We start from the raw sequence: 26,909 nt of genomic DNA, 5'->3' as shown, positions 1-26,909 counted from the left end.
TTATTTTATTTTTTTTTTCCATTTAACATTTTGGAAGTTGTGGTAGAATCTAGATGTTATTTAATGCAGGAAGTGACTGTATGGTGCTGATTAAGATTGCAAGTATAGCCCACACAGGAAGCTGTCAAACAGCGCTAGTTAAACACTCCCTCGTCGTGTGAAATGCAACTCCTGTCGAGCAGAGTAGATGAGTTGATGTTGGGGTTTAGCTTCTGTGATGAGTCAACAGATGTTCCAGATTTTGGAGGTAAGTACAATAAAATAACTTTTTTTTTTTTTTAGAAAGCAAACTAAATGTCTTAAACACTTTTAAACTAGTTATTTGCCAGTCTATATGCTGCAGTTTGTTTGCTACCATTGCCTGTATAGGGTTTTTGGTTTGTACCTACACTCTGTTAGTTGTTTTTTTTTATCCTTTATATTGTATATTCTGGAGAAAATGGGCTATCCATTACTTTTTCTTTATTTTGCTCTTGTATAATTGTAGGGCGTGATTTCCCCAGTGCATTACACAACGTTTTCTGCCCAAGGCACTTTTTTTAAGGGTTGGGTTAGCTCACATTAATGGGGGGTTGTCATAAAAAAAATATCTCTGGTTTAGTATAAGGTATCAGAAAGTTGTCAAAAACCATTAACTATTTTCTCTAATGCTGACAGTTTAAAAGTTGAAAGAGAAGCCACCTAAACGTGATATCACAATGAACAGAAGAAAGCTTGGGACAAGTCGAAGAAACAAAGGAAGGCAGCGTGTGAAGGAGCCAGAAACAGGGCTAGATGTTGAATCTAGAGAGGATGTTCAGGATGAGGCAAGGGGAAGTGAATGTCCAGATGCACAAATGTCTGCTGCGAAGCAACCTAAAGAGCTGGAAGAAGTAGGTCAAGAGTGTGATCATAGCATGGCTGCACAACAGGAGGCTTTCTTGGTCGGTACAGATGGTAAAACTGATGGGGATAAAATTGCCCTCTGTTCAGAAGACACTCGGCACATTCTGATTTCCAGAGATGTCAATACACCTTTTACAGAGGAGACTAAGCTGGAAGATTACCGTACTAACACTCATCAGAATGAAAAATTCAGCCAAAATCTGTACGACCATCTCCCTGAGGTAACCAGTTATACGACATTGAATCAACAAATGATTGAACAGGGACAAGATATCAATCTTTGTTCTGTGGCAGAGTCAAACAGCATCAAGCTTGTGTACCAAGACTTGTTCAGGCCAGATGGGTTTCTACAGGATAACTTCTCAGTAAGCGAATTAAATGTTAATACACCTATTACGCCACAGATAACTGCAGATAATGCTCAAAGAGAAAACATCCCAATTAATGATGGCATTAACCAAGATGCTTTTTCATTGCAAAAAGAGCCGTTGCTTACAAGTAAAGATGGCAACACCCAGTGTTCAGATGAGGTTGAAGATCATGTTTACCATAAAAATAACCTGACACAAGTGCAAAGTGAGCATCAAAATGAAAACTCTGCTGAAGATCCCTTAAAAGACGAAGAATGTCATTCTTACTCTGAAAAACAGATACTTGAATCTGATACTTGCCAAAGTATGCTTCCAGTTAGCACTACAGTCAAAACGGATATTTCGAACACAGCAGAAGAAATTTTTCTAGGTCAGATGGACCGAACTGGAAGTTTTTTGGAAGATAACAGACAAATTGTAGAAAAGGTTCACATTGAGAAAGCCCTTTCTGAGAATAAAAGGAACAAATCATTTGTTCCAAATCTTGAGTCAGACTTAAAGGCTTCTACCGTGCCCCAACTACAGGATAGTTCTCAGACCACAGATGAGCATGCCGAGTCAGACTTCAGCTTTAATGCAACAAAAAGAAAAATGGGATCTAGCTTTAGAAATAAAGGAAAATGGCATGCAAAAGAACCTGAAGAGGAAACTTATGAAAACACTTGGACCAATGCACCTCAAGTATTTTCAAAAGTAAAGGAAACAGAGCAGGAAGAACTCAGTGTTGACACTGCTGACATGAACATGTCTCTTTCACAAAAAAGCCTGGTGTCTTTTTCTTTAGTGCCCTCAGGTATTTCTTCTGAAGATCTTGATAAAAACTCACAGATAATGAAAAGTGAAAATCCTCAAAAAGGTCAAGACGAAACTAGTCCACTGGCATTGTTTGAAGTGACTGAGAACTCAGATGTCTCACAGCATGAGGTGGATCAATCTTATACTCTACACAGTCAGGATATGATAAATTGCCAATCAGAAGATGTTCTGAGGAACCTGTTTCAGGAGATCAAAAATGAAACAGAGGATGATATGAAACTTAGCACAGACCAAATATTTCACCAGGAGAAACACCCTGTTTTGTTAGAATTCCAGCCTCTAGAAGCTTTTAGAAGTGTAAATGAACAATCCAATGAAGGCTCCAACCAAGCCTTTTACAGCAGTGGCAACAGAAGGAAACTGGGGTCTAGCCGTAAAATTAAAGAAAAGCAACAAGAAAAAGACTCCAAAGAAAAATCCAGCTATGAAATAAACACACACATGTTAGATAAAGAGAAAATGAGCTCTGAGGCAAATATTTATACAGAAAATGAAGAGGTTTTGATTCCAGAGGGTGTTAAAATCCCAGAACATCAGTATAAATCTGAAACTGAAATGAATATGGAGTTTCCTGACAAAAAATGGGAGGATACCTCAGAATGTCAGTCTGGCACCTTTAAGAGCAAATCTGGGATTTACCAAACCAAGGAAGGTGAAGTTCCTTATTCAGAAGATAATGAGAGACAAGGTCAAGTGCACAAGGCCCTGCAAACGCAGGGACAAGAACCTCAACAAATGGATTACATTGTTTATGGTCAGATGGGAGAAGGCAGAGTCTGTTTGGAAGATCCCAAAAACAATTCTGCTCACCCGCAACTTCAGGACAATTCTCTGAGCACAGATAAGCAAACTGATGTGAGCAGAAGAAAACTGGGCTCGAGCCGGAGAAAAAAAGGAAGGCAACAAGTTAAAGAGCCTACAACTGAAGTGTTTGATAGTACAGGAGGTGATCAAATACAGGAAACAGCTTCAATGTTAAAGGAAGAACTAAGCCAAGATAATGAACCAAGGATTCCCGAAACTGATTTGCAGGGTTTGATAGTGAAATGTGAAAATCTTCAGGAACATCATTATGAAAACAGGTTAGACAGCAAAAATACAGTGAAAGTCTCACAGCGAGGAGTGGAGGAAATTGACACTCTTTGCAACAAGAACACAACAGATGCTGTTGCAGTGGATGCTCCTAGGGAGGTGGTGGGAGTGGAGATGGGTAATTACTCGGATGCAAAAGATGAGACAAATCAAGATTCTGTTTATTTTTGTACCAATAAACCCCAAATCAAGGATGTAAACACAAAAGGAGTTGGCTCAAATGATTTTGAAGAGTTCAAAGGTGGAGAAGAGTACGGATTACAACACATTAAATCACTCACCTCTTATCAAGTTATTCATAAGGACAAAAAGGGATTTTCCAGTGAGCTGGAGGAAAATAAAGTTGTTCCATCAAACATCCAGTCAGAAATAGATTATTTTGACTCCAAGCCTCAGGAGATGCCTGATACTGTAGATGAACAGACCAAGACAAGCTTTGAAAGCAGTGGCCACAATATAAAAAAAGATTACAGCCAAAGTAGTGAAGGAAGACAGCATGATGAAAAATCTGAAGACGTAAAGGAAAAGTCCAAGGAAGTCCAAAATTTCGTTTCAACACAAATATTATCAGAATCAAAGACTGTAAACCAGGAAGAACTCGGACAAGACGTAGAGCGTGATGTCTCACCGGTGTTAAACGACAGCTCAGTGTTCACCCCTGGTGATTTATCTGAAATTCAAAGCTTTCCTGAGAACGGCCTGGTAAATTCTACTTCTGAAAATGTATATTTCACAAAATATCAAGAAAGATCAGAAACAGAGGGAAATGCTTTGGTGGATGCATCTGAGACGCTACAGAGTCAAAAATGCAACAGTCCTGAAGATTCATATAATACTATAAAACAAGCCCAAAACTATACAGATCCACCAACAGACATACAACAAAGTCAGCAAATGGACAACTTGTCTGAAATCGTGGCACACAATGTTTCTAGATATCAAGTAACTGTTTTGGAAGACATGATTGATCAAGCTGAAATCACCAGCAGTATCCAATCAGAGCTCACAGTGAAAAGTGATGATTCTGATACAAAACTTGACCTTCTAACTGAAAACCAGCAATATCTGTGTTTCACAACAGAGGGAAATGAAGAGGCTGTAGTACCGACGACTGATGACCATCTGTGTGATTCAAAGGAAACGTTGGCCAGCAGTGTAGTTAGAGTAAACAATGCCCTTGGTCATATGGACAAAGGTGGGAGCCAGGTACAGAATATTGAACACAATCATGCTGATGCCACAGTCGCGGACAGTTCGCTCAGTACAGATAAGCAAACTGAGGTGGGCTTCAACTACAGTGGAAGCAGAAAAAAACTGGGGTCTAGTCGGAGAAATAAACAGAGAAAAGAATATACACAGGAAACTTTAGAAACTACTGGAACAGAAGAAACCATTGATACAGCAACACTGTTGTTTAACACAAAGGCAACCAGGCAAGAAGAACTAAGTAAAGATAATGAGGATGAAGTTACCTTGTCTGCTTCACGTGACTTATCCATAATTCCTGTTCTGTCTTCTGAGGATCAAAGCTCTGTGGAAACTAAAGGGCCTGACAAGCACCTGAAGACTTTGATTGTAGGATGTGAAAATCTTCAAGAAGATACAAATGAAAGAAACTCAAATGTTTTGTCTCGAGATCAAGAAAAATCTGTGGATTTATCACTGAGTAAATATAAAGCTATCCACTGTGAAGATACAAGAGATGTTGTTTTACAGGAAACTATGATGAAAGACCAAGAAGAAAAAGATTGTTTAATAACAGAAAAAGATCTACAAATCTGTCTAGGAATCCCACATTCTTCTGAAACGGCTTCAGACGATATCACTAAAAATGCTGACATGTATGGAAGTCTGACTGATCAAGGTAAAATGTCTCCACTCACAGAGAAAAGCACTGATAGTTTTACAGCAAAAGAGGAAGAACATCCTGAAAAAGAGATAATCTCAGAGATATTAGATCTAAAAAATGAAGAAATGGTTCAGAATAATAACAAAAACAAAGATGATGATATATTCCTTCACGACAAAGAAGAACCCCTCTTTGAAAAGGAGGAAAGCAAACCTATTTTTTCAAACATTGAACCAGAAATATTTTCTTTGTATCCCCACACAGAAGAAACCTCTAAGAGTGTTGATGAGCATTTTAACACAGACTTTTCCAATTGTACAAGTGGACAGAAAGTGTCAGCAACACTGTTATTATCAGATGTAAAAACGGACACAGTTGAGGAACAAAGACAAGATGTGGAGCAGAATATGACATTATTGGTTTCTAATGAAAACTCCACTCTGTCTCCTCCTAGTGATTCATCTAAGGTTCAAAGTGCTGTGCAAAACATCTATCCTGAGACTGACCTGACAAGTTTAATTAAAGAAGATAGTTTAGAGAAAGTTGATAAATCAGAAAAATATAACGTTGACTTATCTCATAAATCAGAGGAAGACTCTTTCGTGGATAAAACCGACTTTGTGAAAATTAAAGGTGAGACTCTCCAGACAAATCAAATCACAGGTCCCAATGACTTAGAAACTGCTAGAAAACAATCTCATGACAATGAGGACCAACCAACAGACATAGCAAGAAGTGAGCAAAAAGAAGTGGCCCATGAACTTCCTAAATATACAGAAAATAACTTAAAAGAAATAATTGAACAGGTTGAAATAATCAGCAGTATCCAGTCAGACTTTGAAGTGAAAAGTAATGATGGTTCTGATACAAAACAGGAACTTCCACATGAAGACCCACAAAATCTGTGTTTCAAAACAGAAGCAAATGTGGAAACTTTAGCTCAGACAAATAAGGATGATCATCTGTATGATTCAAAGGAAGGATCAATCAGCAGCCTGGCTGAAGAGAACAATACCTTAAGTCAGACGAATGAAGATGTGAGTCTGGTACAGGCAACTGAACACAGTCTTACAGACCCAAAACTCCAGGATAGTTCTTTCAGCAAAGATGAGCAAACTGATCTGGGCTTCAGTGGGATCAGAAGAAAACTGGGGTCTAGTCGGAGAAATAAAGGAAGACATGATGTTAAAGAACCTACACAGGTGACTTCAGAAAATACCTTAAGAGACAACCCTCTCCAAACCTCAATGCCATTGGAAAAGAGTAGAGCTGAGCAGGAAGACCTGACTGAAGACATTGAACACAAAATTATCCTGTCTCTTTCACAGGACTTATGCTTAATGCCATTGCACGTTATGTCTTCAGAGGATTCGAACTGTGTGTTAAAAAAAGATCCCACTTGTAGAGATGGCAGTGAGAGCAGGTTAGAGGTTGAAATGATTGACAAACCAATAAATGTTGTAGAACTAGAGGAGGGTCAATTTGACACTATTCATTGCAAAGTCACCAAAGATGCTGGATCAGACGATGCTTTTAGGGAAGTAGAGGATGTCAGGGTTCACCAAACAGAAATGCAAGATACCCTGCAATCCAAATGTTATTCTGATATTACTGCAGAAAATAAGGGCATTATTCCTGAAAACCTGGCAGATCCAGCTGAAATGTCTGAGCTCACTGTGCAAATAACTGATGGTTCTGCAACCAAAGAGGAAGTATATCATAGAAAAGAAAACTACCCAGAGGCCATAGATGTAAAAGATAAAGAATCTGACCTCTATGATCTCAATATACAACAAATCACCAACTTGGGAAAAGGTGACTCTGCTCCAGATGAGATGGTTAAGTTAAATGGCAAGATGGAAGGACAAAGCTCCGTGCAACCTGACATTGACCCAAAATGTTTAAATATAGAAATGAATTCAGAGAGTCGAAATAAATTAGATATAGATGTTATTTTATCTCTTCAATCAGGGGATGATTCTTTATTGGATATATCTGACTCTCTGGAAAGTGAAGATCACACTTTTTGTAATAAAGTAGTCATAGGTACTGAACATGAGAGCTCAATGCATTTTGACCCCTCTCTGGTTCAATCGTTAGAGGTTCAGAGTTCTATGCCAGAAATCTATCCTGAGAATGGACGAGAGAATTTAATTCGAGAAGTAGAAGTAGAGGAGTATCCTGGTCAATCATGGGAGAATTCAGAACATCAGTCTGACACGCTTCACAGTGAATCTGGGATTCTTCAAGCCAAGAATCGAGATGATGATGAGGGACAAGGTCAACAACACGAGGCAAGAACACAAGTACAACAACCTCATCAAATGGATCACATTGTTTATGGTCAGGTGGAAGAAGGCAGACTCTTTTTGGAGGATTCCGAAAACCATTCGGCTAACCCCCAACCTCAAGACAATTCTCTGAGCACAGATAAGCAAACTGATGTTGGTTTTGGTTTCACTGGGAGCAGAAGAAAACTGGGCTCTAGCCGGAGAAACAAAGGAAGGCAACAAGGTAAAGAACCTCCAGAAGAAGAGTTGGAAAGTAAAAGAGGTACAGTAACACTTGAAAGACCAACAGTCCCATTACAAATAGGGAGAGCAGAGCAGGAAGAAATGAAGGAAGACACCAAGCATGTAAACATATCTGTTTCACACGATGATATCTCGATTTGTTCAATTCCTCCAGTTATGTCCTTTGAAAATCAGAGCTCTGTGTTATCAAATTATCCTGAAAAAGATTTGCAGAGTTTAATTCTGAAAAGTGAAAATCTTGAAGAGGATCTAAATGAAAGAAAGTCACCTGCTTTTGCTCAAGATGAGGCAAAATCAGCGGATGTGTCAATAGATGAATCAGATAGTTTTAACAGAGGAGATCACAGTAATACTGTGTCAGACAATGGGAAGGAAATGCTTGAAGCAGTGAAATCAACACAAATTCAAGAAAGCATACAAACATGTTCATATAATGATTTTAAAGGTGATGCAACTGAACATCTTGACATTATTTCAGAAAATCCAACTGACCAGGCTGAATTATCTGAGCACAAAACTAACATTGTTGATGAAATTGAAATAAAAGAAGAATCATACTCTTCAAAAGAAATCAACTCAGATGTTCATGAACTTAAAAATGAAGAAACAGCCCAGCATGATGTAAGACCGAACACTGATGAAATATTTCATCAGGACCAGGAACATCTCTTATGTGAAACAGGGTACAAAACACTTGGTTTGTCAAACTTTCCATCAGAAAACATTTTCTTAAACCTCCAGCCTCAGGAATTGTCTGAGAGTGTAGACAATCAAACCAAATCAGACCTCCATAGCAGTGGCAGCAGGAGAAAACTGGGGTCCAGTCGTAGAAATAAAGGCAGGGTTAAGGCAATAGATTCAGCTGCTTTATCACACGATCAAACTATGAAGGGCGTTGACATTAATGCAAGTATAAATGAAAAAACAAAAGGTAGAGAAGCACCTGACCAGGAAAAATCAATGGAAACTGTGCTGGATGAATTGGAGGAAAAGTATTCTTCTATTTGCATAACAGGCATTCAGCCATCCCCCACTGTTGACCACAAGGTTATTGACACATCATGTTGCACACAGAGTACAGATAGGGAACCACCCAAACCTCTCAGCATAGATCATTATGAATGTAGAGAGCTATGCATGCAAGATGATAGTCTAAAGGAAAGCATTTTGTCATCTGAACCACATGCATGTCCCCCCACAACAGAAAGGTATGCAGAGAAAAGCAGGAGCACAGAACCTGAAAGCAGGGATGTGGGTACGTTTGAGAAAGTTCTTAAACAGCATACCAAGCCTGCACAGAACCAAGGCATGTTTCGAACAATTGAAAATGAGCGAGATGGAACAGATGGAAATCATGATGATTATTCCAGAAATATGTTTGAACATGCAGAAACAAAGGTAACGGATGATGACACTGAAATATTGAAGCCTAATGCCCCACCAGAAAAAGCCATAGAAAAACCGAGAAGCATGTACCTTGCTTCAGTTGATTACAGCATTGGGCATGGTGCAGTGTCATCACCACAAGAGATGTGTTCTACTGATGGGGGGGAAGATAGGCTTATAGCTGCAGAAACTCATCATTTTATAGATGTGGAAAGCAAAGAACAGAAAGAGCAAGCTCAAAATGAACAAATGCAGGAAACACATCAAATCTCACTTCAAATAGATGAATCTCATGTACAAACACGGCCATCAGATAAAGAAGTTGAGTCTCTCAAACAAACAGAGCAGTCAGATAAAGATGCTACTTTGGACTCTCAACCAAAGGACGCTTATCAAAGCCTCAAAGATGATGCTCACTCAGGGCCCACAGCATCAGCGTACAAGAGGAAACTGGGGTCAAGTAGGAGGCATAAAGGCCGAAAAAATAACCAGGTTACTGAAAAAAATGAAGAAACTGAAAATGAAGCTCAAGAAAATACAACATACGAGGAAACTGCACAAATGTTAGCAGCACAAGAAGAGGAAATAGAAAAGGAAATTCTGTCTGAAAACCTGGCGCCATTTAGACTAACTGAAATACTGCTGAAAGACAACATAGTTTCTTCACATGATGTTCTGGAGGACAGCACAAGTGTAACGTCAGGTTATAATCCAAACTCAATCCAAGTGAACCTTAGTAAATCCAATGCAGAAGAAAAAGACAAAGAGGTAAAACTTACTGATGGGAATAATGACTCAATTCAGCTTACAGGACATGACACAAACAAAAAGAGTTTGATGCAATCAACTCAGGGTTCTGTTTGGAGAGTTGGCTCAGATATGCAGAGTACCTTATTTCATAATGATATTATCAGCCCAGAACCAGAAAATGTGCATGTCATTGTTCATGAAGAAGCCTTACAGAGACAAAACAGAGACACTTCTTCTGAAAAAGATCCACCAGGAAGAGGGTTCCATTTGCAAAATACAAACAAAGAGATAGAAACAGTTGGATTTGTAACAACAGAAGACTGCATTTCAGAGGTGGAAAGCTTAATGGATGTACACGATCTAAAGCAGGATGAAGAGGGAAAGAAGTGTATGCATGAAGCCCAAGAGAAAAATACTTCAAATGAGTGCATTTCTGCTTCGCAGGAGCCAGCTGTGGATGAATCTAACAAAGAGGGGATTTCTGCAACGGTAAAGGCACCAAACAGCCAAGGAGAAAACCCTCAGTTAACATTGAAACAGAAGAAGAGAAAGCTTGGATCTTCTCGTAGGACTCCATTGAACAGAAAACGAGAGGATGAGACACAAACAAGCGATGAGACAGAAGAAAGGGACTTTAGCACAAAAACAGAGGTGGGGAATCGTGGCGAGTTGGAAGGTGAGGGGGAAGTACCTTTAAAACTAGAGGTATTACAAGGTGACGATATGCAGCCACAACAAGAAACTTTAATGCAACAAGAAATCAGTGATAGTCTCCAGACCAGTAACAATGACATTTCTTTCTCTTCTGAAAAATCTGCCATCATAGATCCTATTATAGAAACACCAAACCCAGATGGCTTTAAAAGTACTGAGATTCAAATGACCCCTGAGCTGGTGGAAAGAAACAGTTGTTTTTTTAATCAGCCAATGACTTCAAACAATGACACCCAAGGGGGGAGTCCAGAGGTATTATGTGAACTGCCACAGAATAAACAAGGGGATGAGCAGAGTCCGCAGAACGTGGAGGTAAAACAAGTCCAAGATATTCAAAAACAATCTCCAAGTAGAAAGACTGAAGGCATTCACACTCAAAATCCTGGGATAGAAAACACAAGTCAGGATTTAATTCCAACGAACAGGAGAAGAAAAATGGGCTCTACTCGTAAAAATCTGGGAATACAAACTAAACAGGAAATCTTTGAACCGGAAAATGGGTCAGCAGAGATTGTAACATCTTCCAGAGATGTAACAGTGTCTAGTGACTCGGGAAAGAAAGAAACAGAACCACAGCTACACACTGAACACATAGATGACAACTCTGAGCAAGGAAAAGAGAAAGAAACTCTGGAAATCAGCCAGTTTGGTGAGTCTTTATTAAGAGCTCTAGCTGAAGATAAGGCTGAAGAAAATTCTATCTCAGAAGAGCAAACAGCAGAGGCAGAACAACAGGAAAATCCAAGCGGACTGCCACCCAGCCCTCCCACGTCAGAAACTGCCTCTGGAGGGAGGAGGAAAAAATTTGGATCAAATCGAAAGTCAGGGTTACAACAAAGAAAACCAGAGAAAACAGCAGAAAATGAAGATGAAGCCAGAGGGATCACAGAAGGAGGTGCACACAAGGCAACTGAAAGAGATGAATCATCAGGCCTGAGCAAGATAACAGAGGTAAGCTCCAAATGATTTACTTTGAACTTTTTTGATAAGTATTTATGTTATTTTTTATGTCATCATATTTTTAAAGCATGCATTGCAAAGTAATTGAATATGATACATATTAGTAATTTACTTGCTGGACATTAATATACTTTATTCTTTTTTTTTGTATTGGTAAAGACGTCGAGTTACACTTGTTTCAACAATATGATGAAACAATAATTTATGGTCTTCAGACAGACAGGTAGTTTGTAAAAAAAAAAATGTCAATGTCGAGAAAAGATGGGGCGCTACTTCCCATTTGCATGAAACATCTTGTTCTTGTTGAAGAAAACATTGATGCAACTAACTAAAATGAGGAACATGTGGTCATCACCATGGGTTTTACATTGTTGAAATGAGAACATGTATATCTGGCTTCCTCCGAAACCTAACACAAGCAGGCTTTAAATAAGATCAGGTAGTTTTAGCTGGGTCTAATAAACTGAGAAGGGTTTTCATGAAAAGAAAATGCATAAAAAAGAGAAGATCACTTATGTTTATTTCACATTTTGATCACTACAGGTTGATGAAAATGAGGGGAAAGTATCTCCTTGCACTAATCTCTCAGAGACTACAGAGTTTCCCAAGCCTGTAAGGTAAGGCTGTTTCAGATAAAACTATCTCAGACATGCATGTTGAGTTAAGCCATCTGCTTTGTAACACAAACCATAAATCATTAAGAATCATCACTGAATTGCAAACTCACCAGTTTCCCAGATGCTACTCAATGTCTGGTGTTAATATTTTCAACAGTGAATGCATTAACTTATTACCTTTGCATCTATTTCAGAAGTTTGGTCACTTGTGTGATATCATAAAACCAATCAGAAAATAGATCTGTGAACATCATTTAGTCTGAGCAGAAACTCCATCGCCCACATTCTTTCTTATTTGCTTGTAAAATGTAATTGTACATCAACTCTCAGACTGCTCGGGAAACAAGGTCAAATTTCGAACCATAACAACTTTAGTGTCCAACAATATGAAACTAAAACTACACAAAGGAAATATTTATAACTTTCAAACAGCAGAAGAAATGGTTGTTTATGAAGCAGGTTTTTACAAGAGAAGGCTAAAAGCATACTCAAATCCTCTGTTAATCAAAAATGTTTACACACTCCACATGCTTTGTTTAACCCTAGTAAAGATGTGTAAAGTGGATGAAGTAAAAAAAAAAAAGAAAAGAAAAGAAAAAACAATAAATAAGAAACAGAAAAAAACTTTAAGTTTATACATAGTATTGTGCTTTCTAAACAGATATAGGATAGTCTCATTCTGGGAACATTTAAAAGATTCAACCTTTTTCTTATTGTATAACTCTAAATTGAACTAAAAAAAAAAAACTTTACTATTTAGGATCAGAATCCAGAATATGTTTAAATATCTCTCCATCCTCTGTCATTGTACCAAGGCCTCTTTTATGGCAGCAATTAGTCTAGATATGTATGCATGTCAGTTTGCAGATCCCTCTCAGAAGTATTAAAAAAGACGCAAAAACTGAAGCAGCAGTAAACTTTGAGATTTTGAAAATGTCTTTGCACATGGTAAATGTTTACATTTGAATATCCTCTACCCACTGATTTGTGCAGTTTGGTCATTAGAATATGATCTGTATATTGATGAAGACAGACACACACACAAATACAGGTTTGGACACAGTGTCTGGTGAATTGCAAATGCAAATAATTTTGCACCCTGAAGATTTGCTATGCTCAAGTAAACATGTTTAGGTCATGCAAACCATCTAAATATCAGGCTCTAAGAGTGCTGGACAGAACCATCAAAGGCCCTTAACAAATCAGCCGAATTGCTATCTGGTCTTTGTTCGAGGAGGAAAACCATTGGTTCTGCCAGAGCCGTACAAAGTGATCTGCAGCTAACTACTGGCATGAATGTTTAAGAAAACCATTAGATACAGACTTTTTCAGGCTGGCCTGAAGTCCCATCATCCTCTAGTAGGCCATGAGCTCTATGCCAGGTACCACTGAGCTCAACTGGAATTTGTCAGAGAACACCTCAATTGACAGGTACAGGTGCCAATTTCTCCTTACAGATGAGACAGACATGAAAGGGTTTGGTAAAGCTATCTACATGAGTTCCTGCCTGCAACATAATTCAGAATGAATGGTTTGGTGGTTGCCCTGCGATGGACTGGCAGTCTTTCTAAGGTGTACCCCGCCTCTCGCCCATAGACAGCTGTAGATAGACACCAGCACCCCTTGCAACCCCACTAGGGATAAGCGTTACAGAAAATGGATGGTTGGATGGCTTGGTGGCTGAGTGCTACTTTGGAGAGGCATGTCCATGGATGGATACACAGATCTGTAAAGGATAAACAGTGGGATCCTGACTGCTCAGAGGAAATGGGATAAAAGCTTTGGACACTTTATCAGACCATCACAAGTGCAGTGGGTCCTGTTTTCCTAACCTAAATCTAGAAAAATGTTCTGGGACATAATGTTTGGCTCCTTCTGATGCCACCAGGTTGAACCACAGAATATTCCTTGAAACTAACATATCTAGGACGGTTTACACCAAACCAGGATTTTAAATTGTTTGTTTCATAGGGACAAGACACCAGGGACTCTTGTTCATGGTAATATCCAATTGAATGAAGAGGCTGGGACTTCGCTTTCATTTGGTAAACATACCAACACCTCTTACATGTAATGAAGGGTTCTAGAGAGGTTAAAGACATCAAAGGAAATAAAAATGTATATGTCAAGACTAAAAGATGCTCTCCTTTTCATTTTTAGGTACTACTAGTGGCACAAATAAATCAGACTGTTACAATGTGGTCATGGTTGGAGAAAGCTGCGTTGGGAAAACTTCCTTCATGAAAAGAGCTCAAAGTGGAAAATTTTCTTTAGATTTGCCTGCCTCCGTTGGTAAGATCCTGATATTTCATGTTATTCCCATAAATGTGTGTCAATATATGAAACTATGTTACCTGAAATGTTTTGCAGGCCTTGATTCCTGCAAGTGGACTGTGGTAGTAGATGGAAAACCTGTGGTTCTACAGTTATGGGATACAGCAGGTCAAGAAAGGTATCTCTCACATTGATTATTGTTTTAAGTGAAAACATTACAGATGAGGTTTTAATGAAAAGGTTATATGATAGCACACAATTTCGACAAAATGTTTCCTCTACATGATATTAATGAAAAAAATACTTCAGTTTATTTTTCTTTAGAGTATTATTCTATTGCAAAAAAATTTTTTATTTGATTAGCTTTTCTTTGTAGATATTGTAATAGTTCAGTTAACTTGTGGTTTTTCTTAGGGCTGAAACAATAAATTCAATTAATCGTGATTAATCGATAATTGAAATAGTCATCAACAAGTTTAGTAATCGATGAATCGTTAACTGGAGTACAGAAACTGTAAAAAGTGCCTTTAGCTGATAGAACATTTTGCATTTAAGATTTTAAAAAATATTTTCTTCTGTCAATATGCTCTATCCAGAACTCCTCAAATGGAAAAGTTTGAGTTTCACCCGGTTTAATTTTGTAAAAAATCTTTTTTAAGGGACCTTTGGCTATCTGATTATTAATTGATCAATAGTTATTTGCAGCCCTAGTTTTCATATCTATAGAAGTGGGATTATTGGCTCCCAAGGATGTTATTAAAGATTTTCCAGTTCCTGATAAATCAATGAAAGAGCTGTTTTCACATTAATTCTTTCCTCCACATCTCTCCGTCATCACCATCTTTATAACGTGTTTATGTATAGGATCTCAAGGCATAGTCAAGGACAGTGTAAGGACTCCTTTAGTTTGCTACTGATGTTTGTGTCTTCAACATAAGACTTTCAATGTTTGTAGCCAGCTGAGGGTATTGTATAATAGGCAATTCCTCTAAATATGGAGCCAGTGGTCTTAATAAGAAAAACATTAGGAATTTATAGATAACGGTCTTGTTTGCTGTAATCTAGTTTCTTATTGGTAGTTGAGATAAATGTGAGCTTTAAGGGGGTTTTGAGTCCACCATTCTGTCTGTAAATGAACAGGAAGTGTGGTGAATGACCAAAACAATACAAAAGAATAAGATCCTGCTTAGAGGGAAAATATTTAAACTCTCTATTGTTGTGAGAGTTTACCGGAAGATTATGAATATAATAAATAACTAGAGCTGGAAGTTATATTAATTAATAGGTCATTCAAATCAAGGGTAAAACTAATTAATTATTATCAGTTGAATGATTATAACTGGAATTTGCTTACTCACCAGGGTTTTTAGTCTCTTAAGTAAAAGGTTGGACTGTCTTTCACCAATTGAGTAATTTAGAATATCAAAGTTGTTAATCACCAAACAAATCAACTGTGTCTCTGTTCATTCATACTAATGACAGAAGAGGGATTCCAACCTAGGTGATAAATCGTTCACTGCGTAAAATAAACACAAGAGACCACGGCTTAAAAATATAATGGTACATTCATTAACTAATAATCACACAGTATTATTTCTAATAAGCTACTAAACACTACTGGCAATACTCAGTCACTAAACACAACTGAAAATAAGTCCAAATAACCAAATAAAAAGGGGAGGAGGGGTTGGTATAAATGTCTGTTTAAATTCAAGTTTTAAAGCTTCTTACATTGAAAGTGAATAAACCTTGATATGTTGAATGCTGTCAAAACATTGCAGTTTCATTCAGTTTTATGAGGAAAATGAATAATGACTCAGGAATGCATTAAACTGTGATGAGGCTCAAAGAGAATGGGTTTAAGGTATTGTGGAGGGTTTTCTCGAATTTTTCAAAAGACCCATCCTCTCCCCTTTAAAAAGAAATGTGTGTGCAAGAGCGTGCACAAGCCCATTTCTCCTTGTGCTCGCTCCGTTTAAAGTTCCTATTCTCGTAGCTCATACAAGCTTACTGTGTCTGAATGTCCGTCTTAATTCCTAAATCTGACTGTCTGAAACCGTAGCTCACCACGGATATATGCCTGAAAGTGCTCATGTGCAGAAAAAGATAGCTAATGGGACAAGCACGTATGATGGCCTAACGTAAACATCGTTAGGCCATCATATTGACAATTAGGAAGACCACCTATTTAGATGATCCTCCCAAAAATAAAAGATTGTCCTCTATACCTTTAACTTAGCTGGTCCCAGGGGTTCTAGTCCAGGCAGTCGAGCTGAAACAAAGAAAATATTAGCTGGTCGCCTATTCACGGTTTGCCACAGCGGCTTGAATGCCTTTTTCATGTAGTTAATCCAAACTGCAGGCACCAGGATAATAAAAAGGAACATTTCGGCATTTTAAGTTAATTTAGACATTAATGAACTGTTTCAGAGGAGTGATCATAGTGATCTGTATCATCAACAATGTGTCTGTCTCCCTGCCAGCTCCCACACCAGCTTCTTTGATTGGTTGATGCGGCGCATCGAGCAGAAAAAGTTAAATTTTTCCAACTCCAGCAGCTCCTGCTTCTGCAGCGCATCCTGCATGTCAGATGCTCAGAAGCTCACAACGCGCAGCTTCAGCTTCTGAGATGCGCTGTTCCTGCTGCTCAAAATATACTGCAGGACCTTTTGCTGCGCCTTGATGCACGTCAACCATTGACTTGGCATGTAAACTAGCTGCTCCTGCTGCCTCTGCTGCTTTAGGTGTGAACGTAGCATAAAGGGCAAACTTCTGCATCCGCACACATCCAATTTCGCTTGGGTCTGGTCGCAAACCAGTTTTACTGGTATGCTTCTGCACCGTCTGTCTCCAATTTCTGGGGACGCACAGTAGTTTCCTTCCGAAGCGCAAGGGGGGGCCTATTCGAGAACTTCGGCGGCGCCGGCAGGAGTGTTTATCTTCCAAAACAACAATGGTGCATCTGCAAGATATCAAGGTTCCAAAACAACAATGGTGCATCTGCAAGATATCAAGGTCATGGAGATGGATCTGGAGTTGCTAGACATTAAAGAATAACAGGTTCTGTTAATGGAGTTGGCAAAAAGACCAATTAACCTTTTTATCATAGTTTTCCACTGTAGTTGTTCCTTGGTTTTTAAAAATGGCGCGCCCCGTCACTGAATTGAGAAGGACGACCACACAGACAGCCGAAAATGCATACCAAGGACCAATCACAGCTGCTTTTTGTCTGTGCACTTCTGCTTGAGTTCTGCATAGGTTTGAAACCATCCAACATGTAGTCAGGACGACAGATGACAGTTGCAGAATCTCTGCGCGGGGGGCGTGGTCAAGCACAGAGACAAATTTGACAGTTGCAGATGCTATGCATCAGAAGTATAAACTAGCCTTAAGAGGCAACTATGCAGGAGGGAGGAGGTCATTTTATAACTCATGGTAGCCTCCAGCTTATAGCAGCTTCTAACGGCTATTTTGGAGAACAGCAACTGGGGCCCTCTGTTCGACGGTTAGATTTAGGTAAACAGAGCTAAATAAGCTCTCCTCTGTCTCTGCTGTAGCATGTGGGTTCAGGAAACACTGCGTTCAACTCGGTTTGAATCGGACAAAGCAGGAAAACACTGCGCTCATCTCCTTCTTAACCGCACGAAAAGGCAGTCTGACTCATCCAGCAAGCCCAGACCTCTCTAGTGGCATTTGGTTGCTACTTAGCCTACCCTTCAGCTGGGTAGCACTGTAGGGTCTAGCCTTTAACCGCTGCACGCTGCTGCCAACAAGAAGCTGAATAGGAAGTTGCCCCTTTAAAAGCTCCGTCAGAGGGGTGTGCCTTCAGAGAGCTGTAGTTCCAGTTACATCAATGACATGTGTTTACAACTCTATGTATAAAGCATTAGTCGTGAAGTTAGGGTGTTGAACTTTGTCATCCATAAGAAGTGTATGTGTTTTAAAACAAATGAAATTCATCATCCAGATAGTGAACATAGGATGTTACAATAAATAGACAGATTATCTGGTTATGGGTAAGCAGGGACATTGTAAAGTAGACTGATATTTTGTGGTTTACTATGCCCTGACTGTCATGCTGCTTGCAGGTTTTAGGAAGTGGCTGTGGCTTTTCTTGGTAAACAAATACCATTTTACAAATACATATATAACAGCAACTGTCAAAACCAGTTAAAGATGGAGCACAAAGAAGTGTGACAACATTAAGACTGAGGTTCCCCTTCTGGTCAACATGTTTCAAGGCTGGCCTGGCAGCTCTTTCTTTTAAGCAGTTCTACATCCACATACACCTTTAGTCAGAAGGCTTTCTTTCTATGATATGGGAAGCTATTTGTTCAAATGAAATTCTACCCTGATGCAAGTTATAAAGACCTAGAATATAAGCCAATCATATTAGTATAACATTGATAAAGTATAAAGTTGAATGCAACAGGGAATAAGGATCAAACTCATATTACTGAAAGTTTCAAGAGGTCAGTCTACGGGTGGACAATAGTTCAATATTAATATATATCGTAACATAGTTTTATTCAATAATAGTGATATGACATTATTGACATTCAAATATTCATTCTGTGAACATTTGTTCGAATTTGCATGTTTTCAAACCAGAAACTAGGCCTTGTTGGGTTATTGTATGATCTGGATGACTGAGAACCTTTAACAGCAAACCTAAAACAAGTGATCTCATGCCCTGTCAATTGAGTGGTAGTATCCTCTCCCGATAAATATTTAATTCTCTGTGAAGAAGTGCCAATCTTTCTTCAATAGTATTGTCGTCAAACTAACATGCAATGTTTGTTTTTAAAACCTAATGAGTCTAATGGAACAAGTGAATGACATTCACTATTTTTATTTTTATGAACAAAACTACGACAAAAATCTGACTATATCAGGAAATAAAACAGCATGATTGGTTCTAAGGAGAGCGGAAACAGCGGACCCTCTGGGTTTACTGAAGAAAACTGTTTTCAGGTTTAGACAACTTTGAGTATTCAGTAAACCTGCTTCATGAAACGGACCCCCGATCTGAATAAGCTCTGACTAATAACAGTCTACTGTTGTTTGGTGATTTCATGACAAACTGGGGTTCATTGGCTCTAGGACAATTCCCACTGCTATCCTCTGTAAGAGGAGTCCTCCTTTAATGGGACACCTATATCTTACTGAGTCTTGGTAAAACTATTATGGTAACAACATTGCCTGCTAGAACCATCAAATATTTCGCTGAATAACATGTGTAAACAGTTTTGGTTTTGTCATAGTGGGTAGGTATGTTGAGTGTCCTTACCTATCCCACAGTGCTTCTTGTGAAACAGGTTGGTAATGAGAAACATTTCGCAGCCTCTAAACTGGGACTAAACCAGCTGATATTAATTTGCAATGATAGAAATTAGGGTTGCTTTCTAAATGCTGAGTTGTTTCGTATAAGTTTCCTGGATTTGTCTTTTGTATTTTTTATCATTTAATGGTTAATAAGTTATTCCCCTTTATTCCACACCATTTATATTTTTTAGATATTTTTGGCATCTTAAATCTTCCCTTCAAATGTAAGACTGAAAGTCTCTGACCTTTTTTTTGTCTTTAAAGGTTTCACAGCATCACCAAACAAGTATTTCACAAAGCCCATGCTTTCCTCTTGATGTACGACATCACTTCCTCTCAGAGTTTTTCAGCCGTCAGCTACTGGGCAAACTCCATCCAGGTAGGTTTCTGCTGCCACCCTCTGCCAAAGCTGTTTCCTGCTCAGAATAGGAATCTATACTTTCAACAGAGGTGGATAATCTAGATCAAGAAAGTTAAAACCCAGCCTAATTTTCCTTCATGGTCTTCTTTTAACCAGTTGTTAAGCCTGAAGTATGTGTTGTGTAGCTGAAAAATTCAAATGCTGGATTTAAATTTGAGTACAGGCTTTTTACCTTCTGGATCTGGATTATCCACCTCTGATTTAAAACTTAATTTTTTTTAAAAAAGACTTCAGTTTTAGGGGTCAGTAACAATGCCCTATTGCTAGAGGAGTCTAATACACACGTGAATTTAGATCTGCATGTCGCGTCATCCCGAACAGCTTAAAACCAGGAACTTCTCCCTCCCCTGTCTTGAAGTGAAAAGCCCCTTCAAATTAAAAAGAATAGTTTTTCTGCTACAAAAGTTTTTCCATTCTCTTTTTATTGACATAGTAAATCTAGCAGTGCTGTTATGTAGTGTCAGCGTTCCACCAGTGTCAATATTTATGGTCGCCTTCTAATCAAAATAAATAGAAGTCCTTTCAGTATAGGATTAAATGTATTAATAACTAAACAAAAATATCTTAATCAATGCTAATACTTTAATTCTTGGTGCAAACAAAGTTCATATTCACACTCTTATTAAAAATAGTGAATGTTTTTGTTGGTACATTTATTTGAAAGTCCCTGAGTTAAACCTCTAGTAGCAGAAAATTTTATCTAGTGTCCTATTGAAAGCCAATAATATTTGGTCCTCTCCTTGAGTCATACTTATTTAGGTAAACATGCAACTGAAACTGCAGCTTAAAAACTAATCAAAAAAATCCATGCGTTGCAGGAAGCTGCAGCAGAAGACGTGACTGTTCTGCTCCTGGGAAACAAAAGTGAACATGCAAAGCGACAAGTTAAAACAGCACAGGGGGACATCCTTGCTAAGGTACTGTTTGAGGCAATAAAACCCTTCAATCGTCTCTTTCTGGTAATGTTACACTGAATCCAAACACTTTTCTCGACAGGAATATAACTTTGAATTCATGGAGTGCAGCGCAGCAACAGGAGAAAATGTTATTGAGGCTTTAGAAACTGTGGCCAGGTAATACTCGCCTTCATTTATATCCAACATACATTTGTCTTAATAAAGGTATTCATATGTTTGAGCTTATTAACATTTTGTAACATTCCAACCTTTTTACCATTAAACATAGAACATTGTTGTCCTGTGTAGGGAAAAACACAATCACTGTATTATAATTGTATCTCAGCATGAATCCAGCTGTTCTTTGAAGAGCTCAGAGCTCATTGGAGAACAAACAGCATGGTGAAGATCACAGAACACTGCAGATAGTTTAAAGGCCTCACAAATGCAGCCTTTATGAAAAACCTAATAGACAGACAGAGCCACAGCTAAAAACTATGGTTAAATATAGAACTTCATTTTCACAGATGGTCTCCAGCTGAACACTAATACACTATACTTTACAAATTTTTATCTAGAAAAAAATAAAAAGCAATCTTCATCCTTTCACTTCAGAAGCTTTACTTTAAATAGCACGCATCATAAGTGTACGTGTGAGTGTGTACATTTTGAAACGGTGTGAATACTTATTCAACACATTGCAAAAACCCAGTGATGAGTGCTTTGACATTTTATGGCTTTGTTTTGTATTTGTTTTTTTCTTGCTGTTGGCAGGATGCTGAGTCACAGAACTGACCTGCTGAGAGAGGAAGTCACAGTGTTACACAAAGAGCCGACAAAGAGAAGATCAAAATGTTGCTGAACCGATGCGTTTGTTTCACCAAGCAAGAGACATCCTGCCAATACTGGAGATCATTTCCTGAGGGAAACTCATACGGAAACAAAATGTATATAAAGTTACTATAACTTTGATTCCTCTTTATTATTTAATCTATAAAGGTACTTTTATTCTGAAACAGAGAAGTAAAAAAAAAAAGTATATGTTTAAAATGTGTTTGTTTTAATACCATCTTTATAAATCAGCTGCATGGTGAAAAGAAAAGCAGAATTTAGGTTTATCTAATTGTTTATTATGAGAATTTGTTTAGAATTCATCTTGTGGGACATTTTTTGGTTTGTTTTCTAATACTTCAAGAGGGCTTCCTTATTGGTTGAGTTTTCTGTTTTGAAAAGTTTTTGGTGTCCTCAGGTCCAGGTTTCATGTAGATACATTTCCATACAAGATGTTTTCTCTGCTCAAGGCTCTTCAAATGTTAAGAAGAGTCGCTCTTTCTTGAACTCTGCTCTGAATCATTTTTAAAACAATGCCAAGAGACTCTGATAATCACTTAAATGTATTTGCCTTTATTAAAAACAGTGGTTGTAAATAAAGATTTCAGTTTTAATGGGGTTTTTTTTACAAACTTTTTTTTTCTATGCTGATGTGCCTCGCCAACATAACCCACACTGATGAGAAACTCTGCTAAAGAAAAACCCAGAGACACAATCAATCACACAGAATTGATCTAATCTCATGTTCTATTCTCAATTAACTCCCAGTTTAACAATTTGCCTGCTTTGCAGACTTAATTTGTGTCCTCAAGTGAGTAGTGTTCCTCCAAACTGACAAAGAAAGCTGTGTTCCCAGAGGAACAACAAGTCCTTCAATGGCATGAGGAGCATGACAGCAATGGCGCCACGGCAATAACCTCATAGCTTCCCACAGGACGTTCAGCTGAGAACATAAATGCAGAGATGAACTCCTCCAGCATAAACAGAGGTCATGGATAATTACAGCAGATCTGATTTTAATGACTGGCACTAACTTTAGACAGTACGCTCACTCGCCAGTGAAAGTTCATTCCGTCTGTGTAGTTAAACACATAAACATTGACGTAGATAGTTTTCAGAGGAACACATTAAACAGCCAGAAAATTCTGGATTGTGTCCGTTTGGACCAAAGCAAACAATTAATCAATAGTGTTCAATAGGAAAGTTGTTTAAGTTTTAAAGTGAATCAGTTTCTCCTTTATTCATTTAAGATTCCAGCACGTTTTTTTTTTTAATGGCAGGTTTTTCTACAGTGGTCAAGCTTTAAATAGGAAATCTGCTAAAACCACAGACTGATGGAGGGTTTGACAGATGATTAAAGGATGGGGGAGATAAGGAATGAGTAGATAAACAATGGGTGCAACTTTTAGGTTAAAGGAAAATAAATTACTTTTCACTGTTTTTAATATTTTTTCATAACTGGAAAGCATAGAAAATTTCATGCTTTTCTTATCCAGTTTTGTGCAGCAACCTTATTTTTCCATGTAGCTAAATCATCTCTAGGAAATGAAAAAAATGTATACACAAAGAGAAAACAGTTCAGCCGCCATATCAGAAGGAATTAGACGTATACTTCAAACTCTAACCTTTACTGCAGACTTTAGGAAGACTAGTATGGAAATAAATCATATATAAAACTGGTTTAACCTTTTTCCATTTAGGATGCATTTCCCCAATAGAAGAAGCTGTAACATATATAAACTTCAAGCATAAAGAGTGCAAATATGAAATTGATTCATACTTGTGACCTGTGGTCAGGGGAGGCAGGAGTGCCACCTGTCATGAGAAGTAAATTGTATGATTAAAAGATAAGAAACCCAATTTGTCCCCTGAACTGTAATAGAAATTAATTCCCAGTGTGAATTTAAGATTTTATTTATGATAAAAATTCAGGAATTAAGTAATAGCAATTCAAATACATTGGAAAAAGGCAGAGTTAGGCAGGAAATAACTGCATCACCTCTGGCTGGGCTGACATACACACAGTAGCCCACCTATTTGCAGCATTCCCATTGCTGTCTTTCTTTATTACAACAATATATGTGTTGGATTACACATGTACAAAACAAACGGTTCCATAACCTGTCCCTTTAATATATGTAAGATCCTTTTTTTTATTTCCCCAAAAATGCAAAACAAACAGGCAAAAAGTACAGTGCCTCACTGATAAGGGGCAGTGTTGAGCATGATCACCAAAGACAGCAAGAGTTCAAGGTGCACATTGTTACATACTCCTTAGCTGCACCAATTTATATGTATTCTGAGAAAATGGTAATTATCTTTAAAAATAGCCGAAAAACTGAAAGATTTTACTAAACTATATTTTCAGTATTAATAGGTTTTAGAGAGAGGCAGACCAACACTAGACCTTTAAGAGCTCCAAGTGCTTCTTTAAACATGAGAGGGACCCAAAGAAGTTTGAGGCTAAACAGATTGATTTATCTTTTAATGGGCAGCAGAGACTGAACATCACCGACACAGAGTTAAGGGTGCAGGGGTTTGATTAATAACACCCTCTTCTTTTGACTTCATATATAAATAAAGGTAAGCAAATGCATAGTTTCTAGTTTAAATAAATATATGACTCTATAAAACTTTTATATGCTGCTACTGAGTCGATTAAAGCATTATAAAAAGCTTTAAAAATGCATCAAATAAAAGCTAAGTGTAAGCTTTTATTTTGGGTTTATATAATTTTGCTTATGGCTCCAGATGACTTGATGCCTTAGCAGTTATAAACTTCACCACTTGCTACAGAATCATCGTACTGAATTACACTGTTTTATGTTTAAGAGGTAATTTAAAACTCATTGCAGAGATGACAGTCCTAACTGACCCACTAATTGGTTGGAACCGTTCCTTTTTCTGCTACAAAAATAAATCCTCAAAAGGCTTTAAGAAATAAGAAATAAGCTGTAGGCAAGTTTTTAATTTTCATAGAATCTAAAAAAGATTTGCTTAACAGGAACTCGAAATGGTTGTGATGTTCATAAACTTATCAGCTAAGAAATCAGGGACACTTCTTGATTACAGTTTAGAGTTTTTTCTATGAAAGCATAAGGAGACATTAATAAAATAAAGAACCTTAATGGATTTGTTTAGAGGGTTTCAATGCCCCAAACATTACTTTAATAACCATGTACTACTGTTTTAACCTGTGTCTTTATTTTATCACTTTTGTTGCTAAAAAGTAAAGCAGGTATACATTCTAGAACGGCTTCTCATAAATCAGCAGTTATTGGGTTTAGTATTTTTTCCAGATCTGTCCATCTTATAGGGAGAAGATTGCTTATAGCTAAAAGAAACCTTCTGAACAAAGTTCATAAATGTATTAATAATCTGCATATATTTGATCATGTACATAAAATTCTGATCAACTTTAAGTAAAACTCAGGGGTTTTTTGTTGTGTTTTTTTTTTTTTTTTGCTGCCACAACTAAATTAATCTGTTTGACACATCTTGCTTCCAGTGTGGGAAAATAATTTCAAATAAACAATATAAATGTCTCAAATATTGTTCTTTTATGACTTTGACATCGTTACCAACATCTTTATTTTTAACATTTCTTTATGAAGGGTATGTTTTCTTCTTTCTTCAATCATCCAGACAGTTCTTCTTATCAGCTACTTTGCGCCTCAGTTGCTTCCTTATTGTCTCTATTTTCCTCAGGGCCTGTGAGTTTTTCCTCAGATGTTTGCAATATTACTTCATCTGTTCGTGTCCTGAAGATTTTCTTGCTTTTCTTTTTTGAGCGGTATTGCTGAATAGCGCGCATGACATCAGCAGCAGTCCATTGGTGACGAGTGAGAGCATCCTGTAGGGTGAACTGCCCATCTCTGGTTCGCCTCACTCCCTTACAAACTGCCGAGCTGCGCAGCTCCAGTCCGATCTCATGCACGACTTTGCACAAATACTTCTGAGTTTCATTTAAGCACTGCACCTCTGGAAAGACAAAATACACATATGAAGCATCCCGCAAGGCAAAGAAATGATGTATATTTTCTCTTGCTCTGCTGAGATTTACCTAGGGTGAAATTTGGTGGCTGGAAACGAATGCATCGTAAGCTTGTCAAAATAGGAACCGATTTCCCGTCAGGACCCAGTAAACCTTTGACGGCCAACTCATACGCTTCCTGTGAGCTCATGTCTACATTGGAATACCTTTCGGGGAAAAAAATTAAACAAATCATGCGTCACATCTGTGTGATCATTTTGTTCCTTATAGATGCCGAAACAATGAAACAAAAAGATTCATGTGTGATGTAAAAAGGAAAAATCCGTTGCATACATTCTCAGGGCTTTCTGATTGGCTCCCTCCAGCATGGCTATCACCTTCTCCATCTTGTCCCGTGTGATGTGACCTAATGAGCAAGAGGAGATTTTTATGCCTTTTATGCTAAAGATTTAAATTACAGCTGAAGGAAAACTTAAATTCTATGCAAAAAGGTAACTTTACCTTATTTATGTGAAGATACTGACTAAAGGAAACATCGTTCAAAGTTTCTCACCGTAAGTGGTTCTCTCCACAACTCGACCTGCGTGAGTGAAATCCTGTGTTGCTGTTCCAAATTCACAGTCCAGAGTGTAATCCTTTAGTAAAAACACATATTAATTAGTTCGATCTAAAAAACTTCTGATGTTTATTATAGGCTACTGGATGAGAAATTACCCGTGTAGTTCGTGTTCTGTAGAGATCGTTCAGGATTCTGTTTCCCTTCCCAACAGAAAGAACTAAAAGAAAAAGATCTTATCAAATGTTCTGAAAAATTATTTAAGAGACACAATGTTGTTATACGGCCTCCTTAGAGTTTTACCAAGAACACCAGAGGATGAGACATCCAGGCGGTGACCAACTCCAACCTTGATAAGCTGGAATTCAGGACCCGTCACTAAAACATAAGGAAATGTGTTTCACTATAAAAGGAAAACATTGATTACTGCATAATGCCATGATATCGATTATATTTAACCCATATTTCTTCACGTTTTACCGGGTGTGATCCTTGACAGGGGCCAGTGTCTCTAGAACTGGTACTGGCCCCTGTCCTCAAGACGACACTAAAACAATCCCAATGATATGTGTCGGAGCAGACGGTTACTGATGGGTCAACTCATATCATTGTTTCCCCCTGTACAGTTCTTAGACAAA

The 26,909-nt window shown here is 38.0% G+C and overlaps 2 protein-coding genes across 3 annotated transcripts in view; one reads left to right on the top strand and one right to left on the bottom strand.

Moving 5' to 3' along the window:
• The first annotated feature begins 149 nt into the window (after positions 1-149).
• On the top strand, positions 150-22,316 carry LOC107101921 (ras-related protein Rab-44-like). Of its 2 annotated transcripts, none has more exons than XM_015401011.1 (10): positions 150-247; positions 10,128-11,348; positions 11,901-11,974; positions 13,946-14,019; positions 14,135-14,266; positions 14,345-14,426; positions 19,838-19,952; positions 20,813-20,911; positions 20,991-21,067; positions 21,665-22,316. In XM_015401011.1, the coding sequence occupies exons 1-10, from the start codon at positions 218-220 to the stop codon at positions 21,750-21,752; spliced, it is 1,992 nt and encodes a 663-aa protein (XP_015256497.1). In that variant the 5' UTR covers positions 150-217; the 3' UTR covers positions 21,753-22,316. The 2 variants fall into 2 exon arrangements, with proteins under 2 accessions (XP_015256497.1, XP_015256496.1); XM_015401010.1 differs by having other exon boundaries at positions 157-247; positions 658-11,348.
• Positions 22,317-25,276: 2,960 nt separating this feature from the next.
• trub2 (TruB pseudouridine (psi) synthase family member 2) overlaps positions 25,277-26,909 on the bottom strand; it is a 4,691-nt gene continuing 3,058 nt past the window's right edge. Inside the window, exons 3-8 of the mRNA XM_015400998.1 lie at positions 26,575-26,649; positions 26,430-26,491; positions 26,269-26,350; positions 26,049-26,121; positions 25,785-25,921; positions 25,277-25,702 (exon numbers count right to left, since the gene is read on the bottom strand). Coding sequence (XP_015256484.1) covers positions 25,380-25,702; positions 25,785-25,921; positions 26,049-26,121; positions 26,269-26,350; positions 26,430-26,491; positions 26,575-26,649 — 752 coding nt within the window. The 3' untranslated portion in view covers positions 25,277-25,379. The remainder of the gene's footprint in view (positions 25,703-25,784; positions 25,922-26,048; positions 26,122-26,268; positions 26,351-26,429; positions 26,492-26,574; positions 26,650-26,909) is intronic.

This window comes from Cyprinodon variegatus, unplaced genomic scaffold, assembly GCF_000732505.1.
Source record: "Cyprinodon variegatus isolate N-32 unplaced genomic scaffold, C_variegatus-1.0 Scaffold1172, whole genome shotgun sequence".
NCBI classification, from domain to species: Eukaryota; Metazoa; Chordata; class Actinopteri; order Cyprinodontiformes; family Cyprinodontidae; genus Cyprinodon; species Cyprinodon variegatus.
This window is presented reverse-complemented; position numbering and strand designations above follow the sequence as displayed.